This window comes from Pseudoliparis swirei, chromosome 24, assembly GCF_029220125.1.
Source record: "Pseudoliparis swirei isolate HS2019 ecotype Mariana Trench chromosome 24, NWPU_hadal_v1, whole genome shotgun sequence".
In the NCBI taxonomy this organism is placed as follows: domain Eukaryota; kingdom Metazoa; phylum Chordata; class Actinopteri; order Perciformes; family Liparidae; genus Pseudoliparis; species Pseudoliparis swirei.
Window position 1 is genome coordinate 16,867,496 of NC_079411.1, and position 15,048 is coordinate 16,882,543.

General features: G+C 45.8%; 2 protein-coding genes across 12 annotated transcripts in view; one reads left to right on the plus strand and one right to left on the minus strand.

Annotated features, from left to right (window-relative positions):
- Nucleotides 1-7,576, minus strand: part of adgrl3.1 (adhesion G protein-coupled receptor L3.1) — a 123,754-nt gene extending 116,178 nt beyond the window's left edge. The window contains exon 1 of the mRNA XM_056408932.1: nucleotides 7,219-7,576. The gene's annotated coding sequence lies outside the window, so the exon portion shown is untranslated. The remainder of the gene's footprint in view (nucleotides 1-7,218) is intronic.
- A 1,648-nt stretch (nucleotides 7,577-9,224) lies between these two features.
- si:dkey-92j12.5 (multiple PDZ domain protein) overlaps nucleotides 9,225-15,048 on the plus strand; it is a 41,937-nt gene continuing 36,113 nt past the window's right edge. For 10 of the 11 annotated variants that reach the window (XM_056409035.1, XM_056409038.1, XM_056409037.1 and 7 more), the window contains exons 1-4: nucleotides 9,225-9,394; nucleotides 10,341-10,458; nucleotides 11,209-11,375; nucleotides 14,775-15,002. In XM_056409035.1, coding sequence (XP_056265010.1) covers nucleotides 10,446-10,458; nucleotides 11,209-11,375; nucleotides 14,775-15,002 — 408 coding nt within the window. In that variant the 5' untranslated portion in view covers nucleotides 9,225-9,394; nucleotides 10,341-10,445. The remainder of the gene's footprint in view (nucleotides 9,395-10,340; nucleotides 10,459-11,208; nucleotides 11,376-14,774; nucleotides 15,003-15,048) is intronic. The other variant, XM_056409036.1, reaches the window with a different exon arrangement.

Genomic DNA, 15,048 nt, shown 5'->3' on the forward strand with positions numbered 1-15,048 from the left:
TGTAAGTTATTGCTGCGGCCCCACAGGCCAGAGCGGTGCTCATCCGTCTTGGAGTGACACTATCGGGGGCTCCCTCACAAAAACACAGAGGTGGTAAAATGGCTTTATTGCAAAACGTGTGAAAGATACGTCAGGGACGAATTGACGGGTGCCGAAACATAGAACTTTATTCTCAAATAAGTTCTAACTTCCTCTGCAGAAAACTGAAAAGCTTATTTTTGAGTCGTGCGTTTCGAATGTGCTAAATGGAAGACTGCTTTTCTTTTGAAAATCTTGACATTGATTTTGGGACAATGACAAGGCTGGATGGCTTCGTTGTTAAACTTACTGTACAACTATATTTACTGTTTGTCAACCATAGCAAGATTTTATATGTTTTGGGGACAATTTTATACGTGTTACTGTTTGTCAACTGTGTTGAATGTTGAAAAATTATTTAATCTTGCTCACATAATGTTAGCTTATTGCTAGCCTTATGCTAATCAGTATTTTTTGAAAGTCTCTATATGATTTGGGGACAATAACATGTTTGCTAAGCTTGTCTTGTTACTAAACATATTGGTACATTATATGTGCTGCTTGTCAACCATATGCAATATTATTGACTTGGAACCTTGTGAACTTAACGTTATATTTATGCTAGCATTAGGCTAATCAGGATTTAGTGAAAATGTTGACATTGATTTGAAGACAATAAAAAAGATGGATATTGAGCTGCTCTTGTTGCTAAACATATGGTAAAGTATACAGGAGTGTTTGTCAACCACACATGCTAGCATTATGGTATCTTTAGGCCAATGTTATGACAATTAGGATGTTTTTGAAAATCTTGTTATTGGTTTGGCGATAATGTAAAGGCTGGATAATGTAGCGTAGGATTTACCAAGTATTTTAAGTTTACTAACTCAACATTAAGGGCCCAGCTGTGGGCCCTTAATGTTGAGTTATCCAAGGTTCATCCTGTTCACATTGAGCAGTGAACAGCGTTTCCATTGCCAAATAACCTTATGGGATTGTAAGGACTGTTCCAGGTATTAGTAAACCCCTAATATCTCTGTTCCATCAAGCATAACCATCTAGTCGCCCCTCGCCCTCTTTTAACCTATCACACTGCACCATCAAACTGAGCTCTCGATCAATACTCCCTGGCACATATTCTCACTCTCGAAGACTTAGAATGAAAACGGCATTCGATATCACTCAAGATCACAGCTGTGCCATGGAACAAACACAATAAATGACACCGTTTTATAGATATATATATAGAGACAGTCCTGTATATGATTTTTTAATTCGCCGTCCAACAACCAGTCGCATCACATCAGAGCATTTTGAGTCAGATCTTTCTGCCTGGTTTATGCTGAAAGGAAGCAGATGAACGGGGAGTGGAAGATGTATGTAATGTAGTTAAAGTAAAAGCCCAGTAAGCAGGAAATTTAAGAGGGGCCTGGGGATGATGGTATTACAGCAGACACTGATTGTGGACAATCTGCTGAAGAAGGAAAATATATGGAAAATATCATTGGATGCAGTATGGTGGATGTAAGAGGCGTGTGAACGCATGAAAAGCCGGAAGGTTGGGTGGGGGGGTTGGGGGGGAATATTGCAACAAATTAACAATCCGTAACAAACTGTTGTAAATTGAAGTAAACGGTACGCGAAATACAATGTAATTACAATCTAAACCAGAATTCCCCTTCCATTGTCGACCAACCCGGTCCTTTTATTCCAATCCATCTCCCATAACAATAGTGCATTTCCCAAATCCTGCTGCAGGTTTCCTCCATTGATAAGAAACTAGTGTGTCATACCACCGCACCGGGGAGATGTATGCCCCCAGCCCGACGATGACCTCATTGTTCACTGCCCATAATTCAAATCGGCTCCGCTGGGTTGCATCACATTGTGTGCGTCTCATTTTCGAGCACCCCGTTCTCCCAACGAGCCCGGTGCCTCCACAGCACGCCACAGTCGAGCGCACAAACGGCACACAGATAAGAACCCCCACCACCCACCCTGACTTTTACGATTGCGTAATGCTCGCACACACAAACACACGCGCAGCGGCAACGCTCTGTTTAAATGGACTGTATCGGGGAAGGGGCAGCAGGAGGGGGATGGGGAGTGCTATTGTAATTGATTTCCTGCGGAGACGAAAATAATCGGCGGGCCTTGGAGTGAGCTTTCTGACAATCACTCTGGCCTTGTACACTGATTCTCCATCCAGCTCCCTAATGGCACTGTGTGTGGTGTCACTAAATATACAGCTGCCGGCTGCGTCGGTTCGTGGCTCTCTACTGGTGCGCAAGCTTATAGGTGTGTGTGCGTGTGACTGTGCGTGTGTGTGTGTGTGTGTGAGACAGACTGCCAGTAATGGATGTGTGCCGCATTGAAGTGTGTTTAGAGCATCTGTGGGACGAAATGCATGCTCGCGCGTGTGTGTTTTCTATCGAGTGTTGACAGCTTCGTGTGGGGCGCGGGGAGGTGAAGGGCACGGGGAAGGAGCGTTGACAGGAGATGTGTTGACTGCAAGAACAAGTGGTTTTGTCAGTCTTTTCTTTGTCAAAGCGCGATAACGACGAGGGAGTGAGTGAGGTTTTCAAAGAACAATGGGACGTGTGGATACAGGAGCTCACGTCGCGAGCAGCTGCTTAAATATGGCGTTCAGAGACAAATCGAGCGCAGAATGAGAGACCGAGTGCCGGGACTTTTTCCAGATTGTAATTTTTTTTTTACGACTTGAGTTGCAACACTCACGAAGTTATTGCAAACTGTGCAGAGCGTGGCTTGAGGCGAAATTACATTGGTGGGCTAAGAGGAACGGTTAAGAAAATCAATAACGTTGCTTTTCAGTCATCTTTCTCAGGTGTGTTATCGAGAATAATTGTAAATAAAAAAATGACATAACTGTACCCTTTTCCCTGGAGCACAGCGGCACTTCACAGTGGCAAGGCAAAAAAACATTGTCTTCACTTTATAGAGCCCGCTTCAAGATTGTGTTACAATGTGTTGTTCAGCCAATAAAGCCGTGACCGATAAAAGTCAATGATGACGTAAAGCTGGACGTGAAATATTCCAAAGGGCCGCCAAACAAACAACGGGTCAAAACAAACTAAAGTCTGCCTTAAAAAAAAGAGAATTTTTTTTTATTGTGAGATATGACTGATTTTTTCACCACCCAAGCCTCTCTGATTGATCACTCAGAAGAAAAAGGCAACGAGATCGTGAAGTACGAGCTATCAGCGGGTGTTTTTATCGTTAGGTTGCCAATTCATTACGTACAATATCTGTTTTTTTATGGGAGGAAAGTATAGCAGGAAGCCAAAGACATCATCAAATCGGCCCATTTTAGATGTGCTAATAGATGACTGGTGTTTTTGGGAATTCATTTACACTGATTGATTTCTCAATCATTTTTATGTGAGGTGGATCGCAACCTGCAGGTCTTTAGGCTGTCTTTAATTTGGCTATTACAAAACACTGATTAAAAACAAGATGCAATCAAACCTTTGAGGGCTTTGTGACTGGTTCAACAGCTCTGCTTTTGCTACTTGTAGCAGTTATCACACAAAAATATCTTTAAAAAGTATTATCATTAGAATTGTTCTTAGAATTATTATTATCAGAAATGTGTGGGAGAAGGACTATGAAGATCCATAAAGCTCGAGGGGACGCCTGTCGAAGGGCCTGTTTGGTCCAAACAACTCTCCAAAACAAATTAGCCCAACAAAAACTGCACACATCGGCTTTTTGATGAGGCGACAGCAGAGGCGTTTCCCATCATGCAGTGGGTCAAGCAGTCGGTGGAGATCAACTGCGACTCCGTCAATCTCGCAAAGACATCGCTGCCCACGCGCGCATAATAACGTCAGAGCAAGTCGGGACGAAGGTCGGACACAAATCTAACCGTGGTGCACTGTGCGAGGAGCTGCGCCATTCTGGTTCACGTGGGATATCGTGACATCACAACCGTGCACGTAAAATCCCAAAACACCTCGATCTGCTTTATAATACAGAAATGAACATCTCCCTTTCCTTTTACAAAATGGGACCTTACAATATGCATCGCCTTCAAACGACCCAGCCAACAAACGGCACGAGCAGTCAGGCCGCCAGTGTCCAGCCCCCCCCCCCCCCTGCCCCCCACCCCCAATCTGCCCCAAAATACAGACGGATATAGGCCGTGGTGGTTCGAGCAGAAAGGAGTAAGACATCTCTCTCTGGAGGGCCCTTGTAGTCGAGGCCATAAGAGCAATGAGTCGGTGAATGCTCTGAGATCTGACAGCAGTCTGGCTGCTGGTCTGTCATCGTCGCCCCCCCCCCCCCCCTCTAAACGGGCTGGATTGTTATGCCCCACACATTTAGTGAGAGGTGGAGTGAGCCGACGGAGGGCTGGATGTCTCTCCTTTGAGGGTTAGGGGGAAAGGGAATCGGAGGAAGGGTGCATCAGGTGGACGAGAAAGACGGACCGAGGGCTTCCGGCCTCGTTATTTCGATAACGGGAGAGAGATGTCATCCGGCGAGAGGAGAAGGCCTTTTCCCTGAGGGAGGTTAAACTCGGCACACGGCGGCATCCAATCCGGCAGCTCGGCTTTCGTTGGGACTTTATGTTATTATTGCGGCATTTTAAGAATTTTTCCCTCGCAGCCTAAGCCGCGAGATTGACAAATGAATTCATGCGGGAAAGGCCGCAGTTGTCTCCGTGAGCACAATAAACACCGCCTTCTATTTATCTACAAGGCTCTCTGACACGCAGACCTTTTACCTCGACGCGCATGAAATTAACTAAACAGAGGACGGGAACTGCAAATTCTCGAGGAAACAAGGCTTGTTAAAGTGGTTCGGGGTGAAGGCGGGCCCCTAGATTTCTGCGCTGAAACAGATTTAATTGCACAAAGCGTGGAAGTTAGACTCTCTTATAACCCTTGACGATGGAAATAGAGACTCCAGTGTTCCAACGCCGAAGATATGCCTGCTTTTCTTAATATGCAAGCGTGTGTGTATCTGTGTGTGTGTGTGTATGTGCGTGTATATGCGCAAGGGTATGTTTTAATTATCTGGCGATTTGGAAGTTTAATCTGTGATCCCGTCATTCAAATTGCACGCCGCTTCCAAGACAGGGTCAGATATTGTTCTTGGAGCCCAAACCAAAGAGTGTGTTACATCAACAGCTCCGAACAAAGAAAGTCAGCCACGCTCGGTCAACGAAACGAAACAATCCGAATTAGCACAACCATCACGATTAGCCCCCCCCCCCCACCACCACCACCATCACCACCACCACCTCCTCCCCTTACATCCATCTCCAACAACGGGCATTCGTCTTCCTCCTCACATCACAAGTGAAATGAATCGGTGACCTGATTAAAGTGAGGACACACAGACCTGCTCTGCTGTCAGCAGAATGCTTTGATTGCTGCCATTGCACGCCGCACAGCTTCTAGGTGCTTATATATTTATTTATTTAAATATACCGTCCGCACCGCATGGGCGTCTTCACTCAACGTGATCCGAGGTGCTCTTTGATAAACCGAGAGGCCGTCAAAATGCTACCGGGAGCCGGCGTGGGACGAGACAGCAACATACAAACGCTGTGGAGGTCAAGTCAGCGACTAGTCAGGATTTTGGACACAAGACATACCATTTTGTTCTTCTTCCTCAAACATTTCAAACAGAGAACATCACTTAAGACACTAGCAGTCGGCCTGCTGAGCAGATGATTTAGTGATATCCATCTCACCCACACAACACGATAATCTCCTTAGAGACAGGTCGGCGCTTTTGAACGGAACGCCGCCAAAATGGCAGCGAAGCAAATCCCCGTCAAATCACGGACAGATGACTGCCCAGACTGACCATCTCCCCCAACCGCCTGTACAGGGGAGCCGCTTGTCTCACCTGCAGCCCTGACAGATGAGCAGACATGCTGTCCAGCAGCTCCAACACCTACAGCGCATACAAACTGTGTGTGTGTGGAGTCTCTATATATAGTTATATATATATGTAAATATATATCTATATATATATCTATATATATATCTATATATAGATATATAGATATATATATAAATACAAAGAAATAGGCGATTGGGCAGCCACCCACCCAAGCAGACAGGCTGCTTCGATTGCAAGATATGTACATTTACTGTGCAGCCCACTTAAAAGATGAATCGTGTATTTCATCATCAGTGAGGCAGAATAAGATCATTATATGTTGTTTTGTTTTTTGGGGGGTGCGACTGATTAAAGTGAGCACACTGATCTGAGGCAAGGTGCTCTTCTCAGTTTAGGTCAACATTGGGGAACTGTGCAACCTTCAGTAGATCTCAGTTGCACATCAAGGTCATCTGCACCCCTGCCCACCGCCTCCTCCCCCAACCTTCGACGCCTCCTCTGTAAATAAGAGCCGTTGCTTCTTCTTCTTTTTTTTTTACCCCGTGAATGCGCATGATTGACATATATTGGAGGTGCACTGGCTCTTTTTTGGGTTTTTTTTTTCTTCTCCCAGTGTAGGCTCTCCTGGTTCCGGACTGCGGCTCGACACCGCAGCCCGCACAAAATGAGCTAACTGCATTCCAATACACCCTCCCACACACACACAAACACCCCCCCGCCCCCCCCCCCCCCCCACACACACACACACAAGCAAAACAACAACATAAATACGGCAGCCGCGTCGAGGCAGGAAGGTGAACGGCTTTCTATCCGCCGAACCATCGCTGTCAGAGGTTTGTCACCCCCCCACCCCCAGCGACGCAGACGCACGCGGCCCCAGAATGACCATCGCGTGTACAAACCCGGTCCACCGAGCCGCCGTTAATATGATCGCAGTAATTATTCGGGGGGGAGGTAATGGGTGTCATGAGTCCGTCACCTCGAGCCTCACGGCGACATCGAGCGACGCCCATCCAGCCAACAAGTCGCCGGAGCATCACGTGTGCGATTACCTCGAACTATATTACATTATCGGCCCCCCCCCCCCTCCCTCTACCCCCAGCCATCCTCGTCCGGTAAGGGCCACTTTCCGCTCCCGCTCCCCTAAAGTCCAAGGCCACATTCCCATGGGCATCCGTGAGAACCAAAAGTCAGCCTCCCGTATATAGCTTTCAGATGCAGGTCAGGGACAGGCGCGGGTTTGCCGACGTTGACCGGCGATTTCTGCTCAAAATGTTTGAATAAATAAATCACATTGTGTGCAGGAATAGAGTGCATCCTTACCGTGTCACCAGTCGCAGCGGTATCGGCGCATACATGCACATCCAGCGCACGGAGGAGTCAGGAATAAACCCCCTTTCGCTGCGCTCTTCTTTTCGTACAGACCCTCGGATCTCGGATGGAAATATATTTTCCCAGTCAATTCAATGATTTCGCGGGTCTCCTTGGCTCTCTGGTTAAATGTTGGTGCCGCAAAGAAAGAAAAACAACACACACAAAAACAGCGACTGTGGGTAAACCTTACCGAAAGAAAAGGATGGAGAGATGAAGCTGAGGGTGCAATAAAACGATGGCTGCGTGCTTAGTATCCCGATCAGCGCGCGCGCCGGGGGAGGTACAGACGATCGCGTCCGTCCAAATGCACTAAGTCCAGTGGAGTGCTGGAAGAGGACCGAGGCGTATCTCTCTCTCTCTCTCTCCCCTCTCTCTCTCTTTCTGTCTGTCAGTGTCCTATCCTCCCTCCCTCTCTCCCTCCCTCTCTCCCTCCCTCCCCTTTCTCTCTCTCTTTATCTTCCGCGGCTGCCTTTATGTTCTTACTGACTTCAGCCGAAGTCCTGCAGGCAAGGAGCGCAGCGGAGCAGAGGACCGTGGTCCACTCTCACATACACGCACACACACACACACACACGCGCGCGCGCACGAACACGCTGTGAGGAAGAGACAGAGAGATGCACAGAGGGAGAGAGAGAGAGAGAGGGGTCAGAAATGACAAACCAATTTGGAGTCGCGGTGGATGCTCGGTTGATCGAGCGCAGCCCGGCGAAAGGAGCGTTGCGTTGCAGGCGGGCGGAGAGCGGAGGAGGAGGGAGGGTGGGGAAGAGAGGAGAGGGAAGCGAGAGGGAGAAAGAGAAAGATGAAGTGGTGGTGTGCGGTGGAAAACATGGAACTGGATCTGCGGCTCCTAAATCTCTGGAGCGAGGGCTCCACCTGCCGTGTGAAAGCGCAGGGGTCCCACAACGTTTCACTGGGAGGACGTTTTAAGTGTGTACTTCAATTGTTCACGCCAGACCCATTACCGGATATGACATCAAGGAGCTCGGACTTTGTGTTGGACGCGACTGTAATTGCGTAATTATGACTCAAAGGTTCCACTCATTATCACATTCTCAGGCAAACTGAAGTCAAATTGGCGACCTGCCGGAACATATAAGGGACGCTGCAGGTCTCCGTTTACGGGGGAAGAAGAAGAAGCCAGAAATAAGAAGTAACATCAAGAAAAAGAAAAAATATAAAATATGCATCGTAATTCAAAGAAGTGTGTCATCCAGCCAGCCCAGGTCATATCAGTACACCATATTAAATAAATTAAATGAAACATGGAAGAAAAGTGCGCAATGTCCTATAGCATCCGTTGTAGCTCAATAGATGCTTTGACATTCTTTGTAAAGTTGATATTTGAATATCTCTCTCTCTCTCTCTCTCTCTCTCTCTATATATATATATACAAAGTTGGTGTTTTTTTGCATTAACTCCTACTGTTTGCATAAATTGATTGGATGGCCCTATACAAAAGAAATTCCAGCCACAATATATATATATATATGGCACATATAAGTGTTGCCATATTAACCTCACTTTCGTTGATACGTGTTTTTCTTTGCAATCATGTTTTCATAAGGAGGCGTGGGACCGTTTATACATTTGGAGTCTTCGTTATATTCATAGTGGTCTAAGTGCATTTTCAAAATGCTACATAAACATGACGTCGATAAATGATATCACGGTGCAGGGAGATGCACCCCAGGGCTATAAGACTCCATCTAAATAATGTCAAAATGTCACAATTTTGACGATATTAAAAAAGATGCATGTACATAAGATATTACTACTTTATATTTTTTACAACGTAATTGAACAAGTTATATTTGCTTAGTGCCCCATTGAAATGCATTAGCAGGATTACTGCGGACTATTGTCGGGATGAGCCCTCTTGTTGCCTTAAGATCACCCGGGTGACATGCGCACTGCGCTCTCCAGTCAAATGCTGTGGAAAGAAAAAAGCGCACAGGGTGCTTCTCGGTGTCTCGCCGTCACTCAATAAGCTGTTATGACCTGTCCCATGAGGGAAGCGTCTTCCTCTTTTCTCGCCACCGGTAAACATTCACCCCGCGGGCTGGTGGAGGAGGTGCTGGACGCGCTGCGACCTGTTGATATAGAGCCCACCGGCGCATCAATGGAGGTGAGAGAAGGCTTTCTGCAACAGCGCGCTTCTGTTCGTCACGGCGATGGCTCTAATGAGCCCGGGTCATTTTAAAAAGAAATTAACTGACCGCCTTGTTGATTACATATCAAATTAGTGCCTAATGGGCCCGCGTAATTACTGTAAATCATTCATTTGTAAGGATTCTTTTTTATCATTCTGACGCCATCGCTTTAACATCAACAGGTATTTAGATATATATTAAATTAGGCCGCCGTGAAGGGTATATACGTGCTGCCATACCCTCACTGCCTATCAATGCTCGACCTCCATAATTAGATTTCAGATGAGACGTTGTCATTTCCAGCCCATCGGTTATTTTTTTATTTCTGCAAATCAAATCATGTCATTGGTATCATGCTTTGATGCTATACAGACTCATCCCCTCCCCCCAGCCCTTGAATCAGAATGGTCGGGAGGCCTGTGTGTGTGTGTGTGTGTGTGTGTGTGTGTGTGTGTGTGTGTGTGTGTGTGTGTGTGTGTGTGTGTGTGTGTGTGTGTGTGTGTGTGTGTGTGTGTGTGTGTGTAGGTGTGTGTGTGTGTGTGTGTGTGTGTCGCTGTTAATTACCGTCACTGGCTGATAAAGCCCTTTGGAGAAGATTTAAATCCGACTAAAGAGCATTAGTTGACAAGCAAGGCGCTTGCAAACAAACATGTCTCAGTAGAGACAAGAGAGGATGTTTAAGGTGAAATCATACAGATGTAAACACAAATAGAGGCAGTAAGTATTCCTCTGCACATGACCAGTGGGGAGACTTTATTTTGTTTGGTTGTAATTGTATTAATAATGATCAACTTGGAACTTTTTATAAAATATGCTCTGTGTGTGGGTGTGTCTGTGTGGGTGTCTGTCTGTCTGTCTGTCTGTCTGTGTGTGTGTGTGTGTGTGTGTGTGTGTGTGTGTGTGTTGTTGTTCATGTTGCAGGCGCCAAGCAGGGAAGAATGTAACTGAAACCGGAAAGTCAAAAATACCCAATTTAACCCCCAAACCCCCAGCACCCCTCTACCACAACAATCCGCTGAGGCCGCGATGGAAATCATGGGTAAGTGGACTCCAGTGAACTTTGGTGGCACTCCTCCCCCCCAAAACCCCCAACCCCACCCGCCACTGCCACTGCTGAGTATGAGAGGCTTACGATTTAAGGTGTCAGTCGTGGTTTGCTGTTTCCAGACAGGGCGAGTGTGGGGGGGGAGTGTTTGTGTGTGTGTGGGGGGGGAGGGGGTCACGCGCACAGGTTGTACAGGACTTGCAGTCTGGTCGGTAGTCAAAACATTGGCGTTAGAGTTTACAGGGTCTTAACCTTCTGCCAGGTACAATTACTGCAAGCGTGACTTGTGCTCATTCGCTCCTGCTCCACCGAATAAACAAGGGTGATCTGACCTGACACAACACTGAGCTGTTTGCCTTTGAATTCCTCGCCATTTTTGTTTTGTCCCGTAGCGAATTAACATTTTGCGTCGACAATTTTCCCGACAATTACTGATCGAAACTCCGTTACTTTGCCAAGAGAACTGAGAAGGATTTGAGGAAAAATGTAAAAGAAATCCCCCCGAAAAACACAATTGTTTTTTAATACGTATCACAGTGCTGACAGGAGAAGTCATCCTGGAGTTTTTTGCAAAGTCACGAGAATATCTTCCCCCATCGCTCCCAATTAAGCCCTGGCATTTCACGGCTTATTATCCAAGGTCCGGGTCTGTGTCAGAGTCACTCAGCAGCAGCAGCAGCAGCAACAATATGTGGAGAAATCCTGCTTCTGAATGACACAACAATATATACACTTTCTCTGCAGACGCTCAGCTTGCCTTGGAGGCCGTGGAGAGACTGCAAGCCAAACTGAAGGAGCGAGGAGAGGCCGCCACGCAGGAGAAACTCTCCCTGCTGAAGACGGTCCTGCAGAGCCCCCTGTTCCATCATATACTCAGCTTACAGCAAGCTCAGCGGAAGCCCCTGGCCAAGGTACAGCACAAGCAGGACTGCAGGGGCGTTTTGGTGTATATAGAATGGTGAGAAAGCAGTCGGAATCGTTCCCAAAATACTGAATGTGCGAACAAAACTGGATGAATAATCATCTTACCTAAGCTTACCACTAAAGCTTCGAGAAAAATAGAGGAAGAGGGGGACGGGGAGAAGTGGCTAAATCTCATGCTGAGGAGGTTTTCATAAGTCATCTGTCATAAGTTTCTTTTTCGTCTATACAGTATGTGTAATATGTATCAGTGGCGGCTGGTGAATTTTTTTTGGGGGGGGCGCAGTTTAAATAGCACTCAACAATGAGAAGAAAAGAGGTTTTGAGTAGAATATTGTAAAAAACAAAGCTTTATTTCAAGAACACAGCGTGCTCAACACTGTCCAATAACAACTATCAACACACTGTAACTTTGGGCATGAGAGGTTCAGAGCAGCTTTAAGGAACATTGGGTTGGGTTTCAGAGGTTTGCAAAATAAAAGAGTTTCACCCTCACATGAAAGAGGTTCAGAGCAGAATAGAGTCAGAAAGAGATCACATGTTACATTGGGTGTTTGACAGAGCAGACCCACTACTGTAAAGACAAGTAGCCTCCTCTCTTTAAAGTTGGCAAACTTATCAATAACTCTCTGGTTAAAGTCAATCATGTCTGTAACCAGCCTGTTTCATTATTCTTGAGGGAATGTGTCTGTTTTTCAGAACTTCTTCGTTGTGTTTCGATGCCAGTTCGGTCTCCTACTGCTCTGCATGAAGCTAACTCGCTAAGTTAGCTCCATGCTCTTAGCTAGATAACTGCGGCAAGATTCGTGCTTTACACTTGTCTGAAGCTCTGTAGATCCCTCACCCCGTTGTAGTCCAGAGAGTTTCAGTCCCAGGACTTTGGAACAACAGACAGGGGGAACAAAAAACGAATTACTCATGGAGCATTCAGCTAACCCTAACCCCATATCGGCTAGAGGAGAATCTCCGGGTGTACGTCCTCCCGCGGTCAGCGATTTGCTGCTGAATTTTTAATTCCGGATGTTCGGGTCCCAACTCCTTCAGCCTCTTCTTGTCAATATCTGACCGTCGATTGAAAGGTCTTTCGCGTAGAGATACCACAGAGTTTTCAGTCACCGACGCCATGCTAACAACAAGCTTCTGCTAGCTATGTTGCTCGCGTACCTGCGTGGAGGTGGAGGTGGAGCTCCCTGGCAGGGTTGCCAGGTCTGTGAGATAAAACCAGCCCAAAAACCAGCCCAATATCAGAACTCAAAATATGCCCGTGCCAAACCATATACACTGCTTTTAAAGTCCAACAGCATTGCTATCATAGCCAAATGTATTGTAATATCTACAAAGTAACAACATATGTTTATTTTGCCAGCATTAAAAGCAGTTTTCCCTCAAGTTATTTCACCTAGGTCCTAAAATGGCCTTGTGTAATTAGATACAGTATATTATCATAAATAAAATGTGTGTACGTGCTGATCTGGAGTCAGTTTGGTAGGATTTGGGTATGAATAAATTATTTCATTTAAAATATGGATTTTTATTTAAAGATATTCATGTAATTTGCATGCAAAATAGGTCTACCAACCAAGGACACAAAATTCAACCCCGCAACACTTCAAAGTGGCCCGATTCCGCAGGAAAACCGCGGACCTGGCAACACTGCTCTATGGGCTGAGGGAACATACGGGTCTCTGATCTGCCGAATAATCCAATCACGGCGCACATTTTTGCGACCCAAGATTCACGGTTTCATCCGCCAATGAGAAGCCGTCATTGCCAAAACGACTGAAATGTTGTATCGATGCCGTACACACGTTAGACCAGCGCCTCGAAAAGGGAGGGCTTCTCCCGTGATAATGGCGATATATTATATTTTTCACATTAACTTAAGTGGTTGTTGACAGGGGCTTACGGTCTCCCACACACATTTAGCGCGTCAACACGGTATATTTACTATTTAAATGATTTGGCATATAATGTTTTTTGACAGGATTTTTTTTTTTCTTCTTTTTTTTTTTTCATCTCCAAATTTTAAGAGGGGCGGCGCACTAGCGCCCCCTATGGACGAACCGCCACTGATATGTATGTGTGTATATATATATATATACAGTATATACAGATATATGTCCAGAATCAAGTCCCAAGTCAAGATAGACTCAAGGCTTGCACGTTTTGTCTGGAGTCTAGTCCCATGTCAAGACACAAGACAGGCGAGTCACCGGGCCTAAACCTTGAGTTTCAAGAACAAGAGGAATGTTTTTCAGACACCAATTTATTTTGTTGACCACTGCATATCTTTTTGTACCCAAAAAAAAAGGATTTTGGTATAATTGGTTTGCCAACTGGCGCGCAGTAACTTAACTTCCTCACGGTTCTCTCCTGCAACTTGATTGGATGCTGTCAGATGTAGTTATTTAAATGAAGCGGATCCGGGGAATCAAGCGTCGACTGGTTGGGAACGAACGAATAGCGTTTGCACAAGCTGATTCAGGAAATGAAGGGAAATTAATTGATTCATGGTACATCTTTTAAATAGCACGCTTTTTAATCTTTAAGTGCTTTATCCATCCACCACTGTTGTCAACAGTAATGATCACTTCTGTTGCGGTGCACTGTAATAAGAAAACCCCAAAGCATCACGGTCTAGGATTATTACATTAGCGTTGTGTGCCTTGTGTGAGCCTGTCGTTATTTAGCATCTCTGCATTCCAGGAAACATGGCACTGGATCATGTCAGTGGCTTCTGGATTGTTATCAGGACAGACACTGAAACCATTTTGGTTCAAGGCCTTGTATCTTTAAAAAATACAAGTTTTTATTTAAAGTGTAGTCTTAATAGTATCTAGCAAAACTCCCTTTTGAACTTTTAAACTGAACACCACAAAGACAGAAGGGAACAGTTTGGTACCTATGTGGTGTTGAACAGAAGCCTTTATCTCAGATCCTTATGTTCCTGCGCTGCTATCGTTCCCCTCTCCGCTCCATTTTAAACCTATCTTTCTGTACTTTTTCTTTTGGATAACACACATTTGTCCTCCCTCTCACATTGTTCTTCATTGTATCACAGTAGCCCTCCTTTCTCATTTTCCTAATCCTTTCTTTTTCCCTCCATCACTGTCTCAGTCTATGTTTCCCTCCCTCACTCTCTCTCTCTCTCTCTCTCTCTCTCTTTCTCTCAGTAATGCCCCCACCTCTCTATCAATCCCCCTTCACCATCTCTTTATCATTTTCCCTTCTCCACTTCCCTTGCATCCTTCAATCATTCTCTCATTCATCTACTCAGTCTCTCTATCCCACCCAACCCATCTCCTTTTACTTGCATCCACTCCATTTGTACACGTGTATCCTCTTTTTCCATCGTACCCTCATTTATCCATCACTTATTGCTCTCTCAGTCCTACCAGGGAAAGATTTCCAAATCCGTGTCCATGAACTGTGGCCCCTGCCGGGGCGTGGTGGTGGACCTGAAGACGCTGAGTCACAGCGACTCCTACACATGGGCCATGGAGAACCGAGGGACCGCCAGATCCATCTACAAGGACGGCAGCACCTCCTACCTAGGCTCGCAGGATCTGTCCTTCTCGGACATCTACCCGGACAACTGCGTTCCCACTGAATCGCAAGTAGGTTAAAAAAACACACACCGTAAATGAGAGGTATATGGTAAAA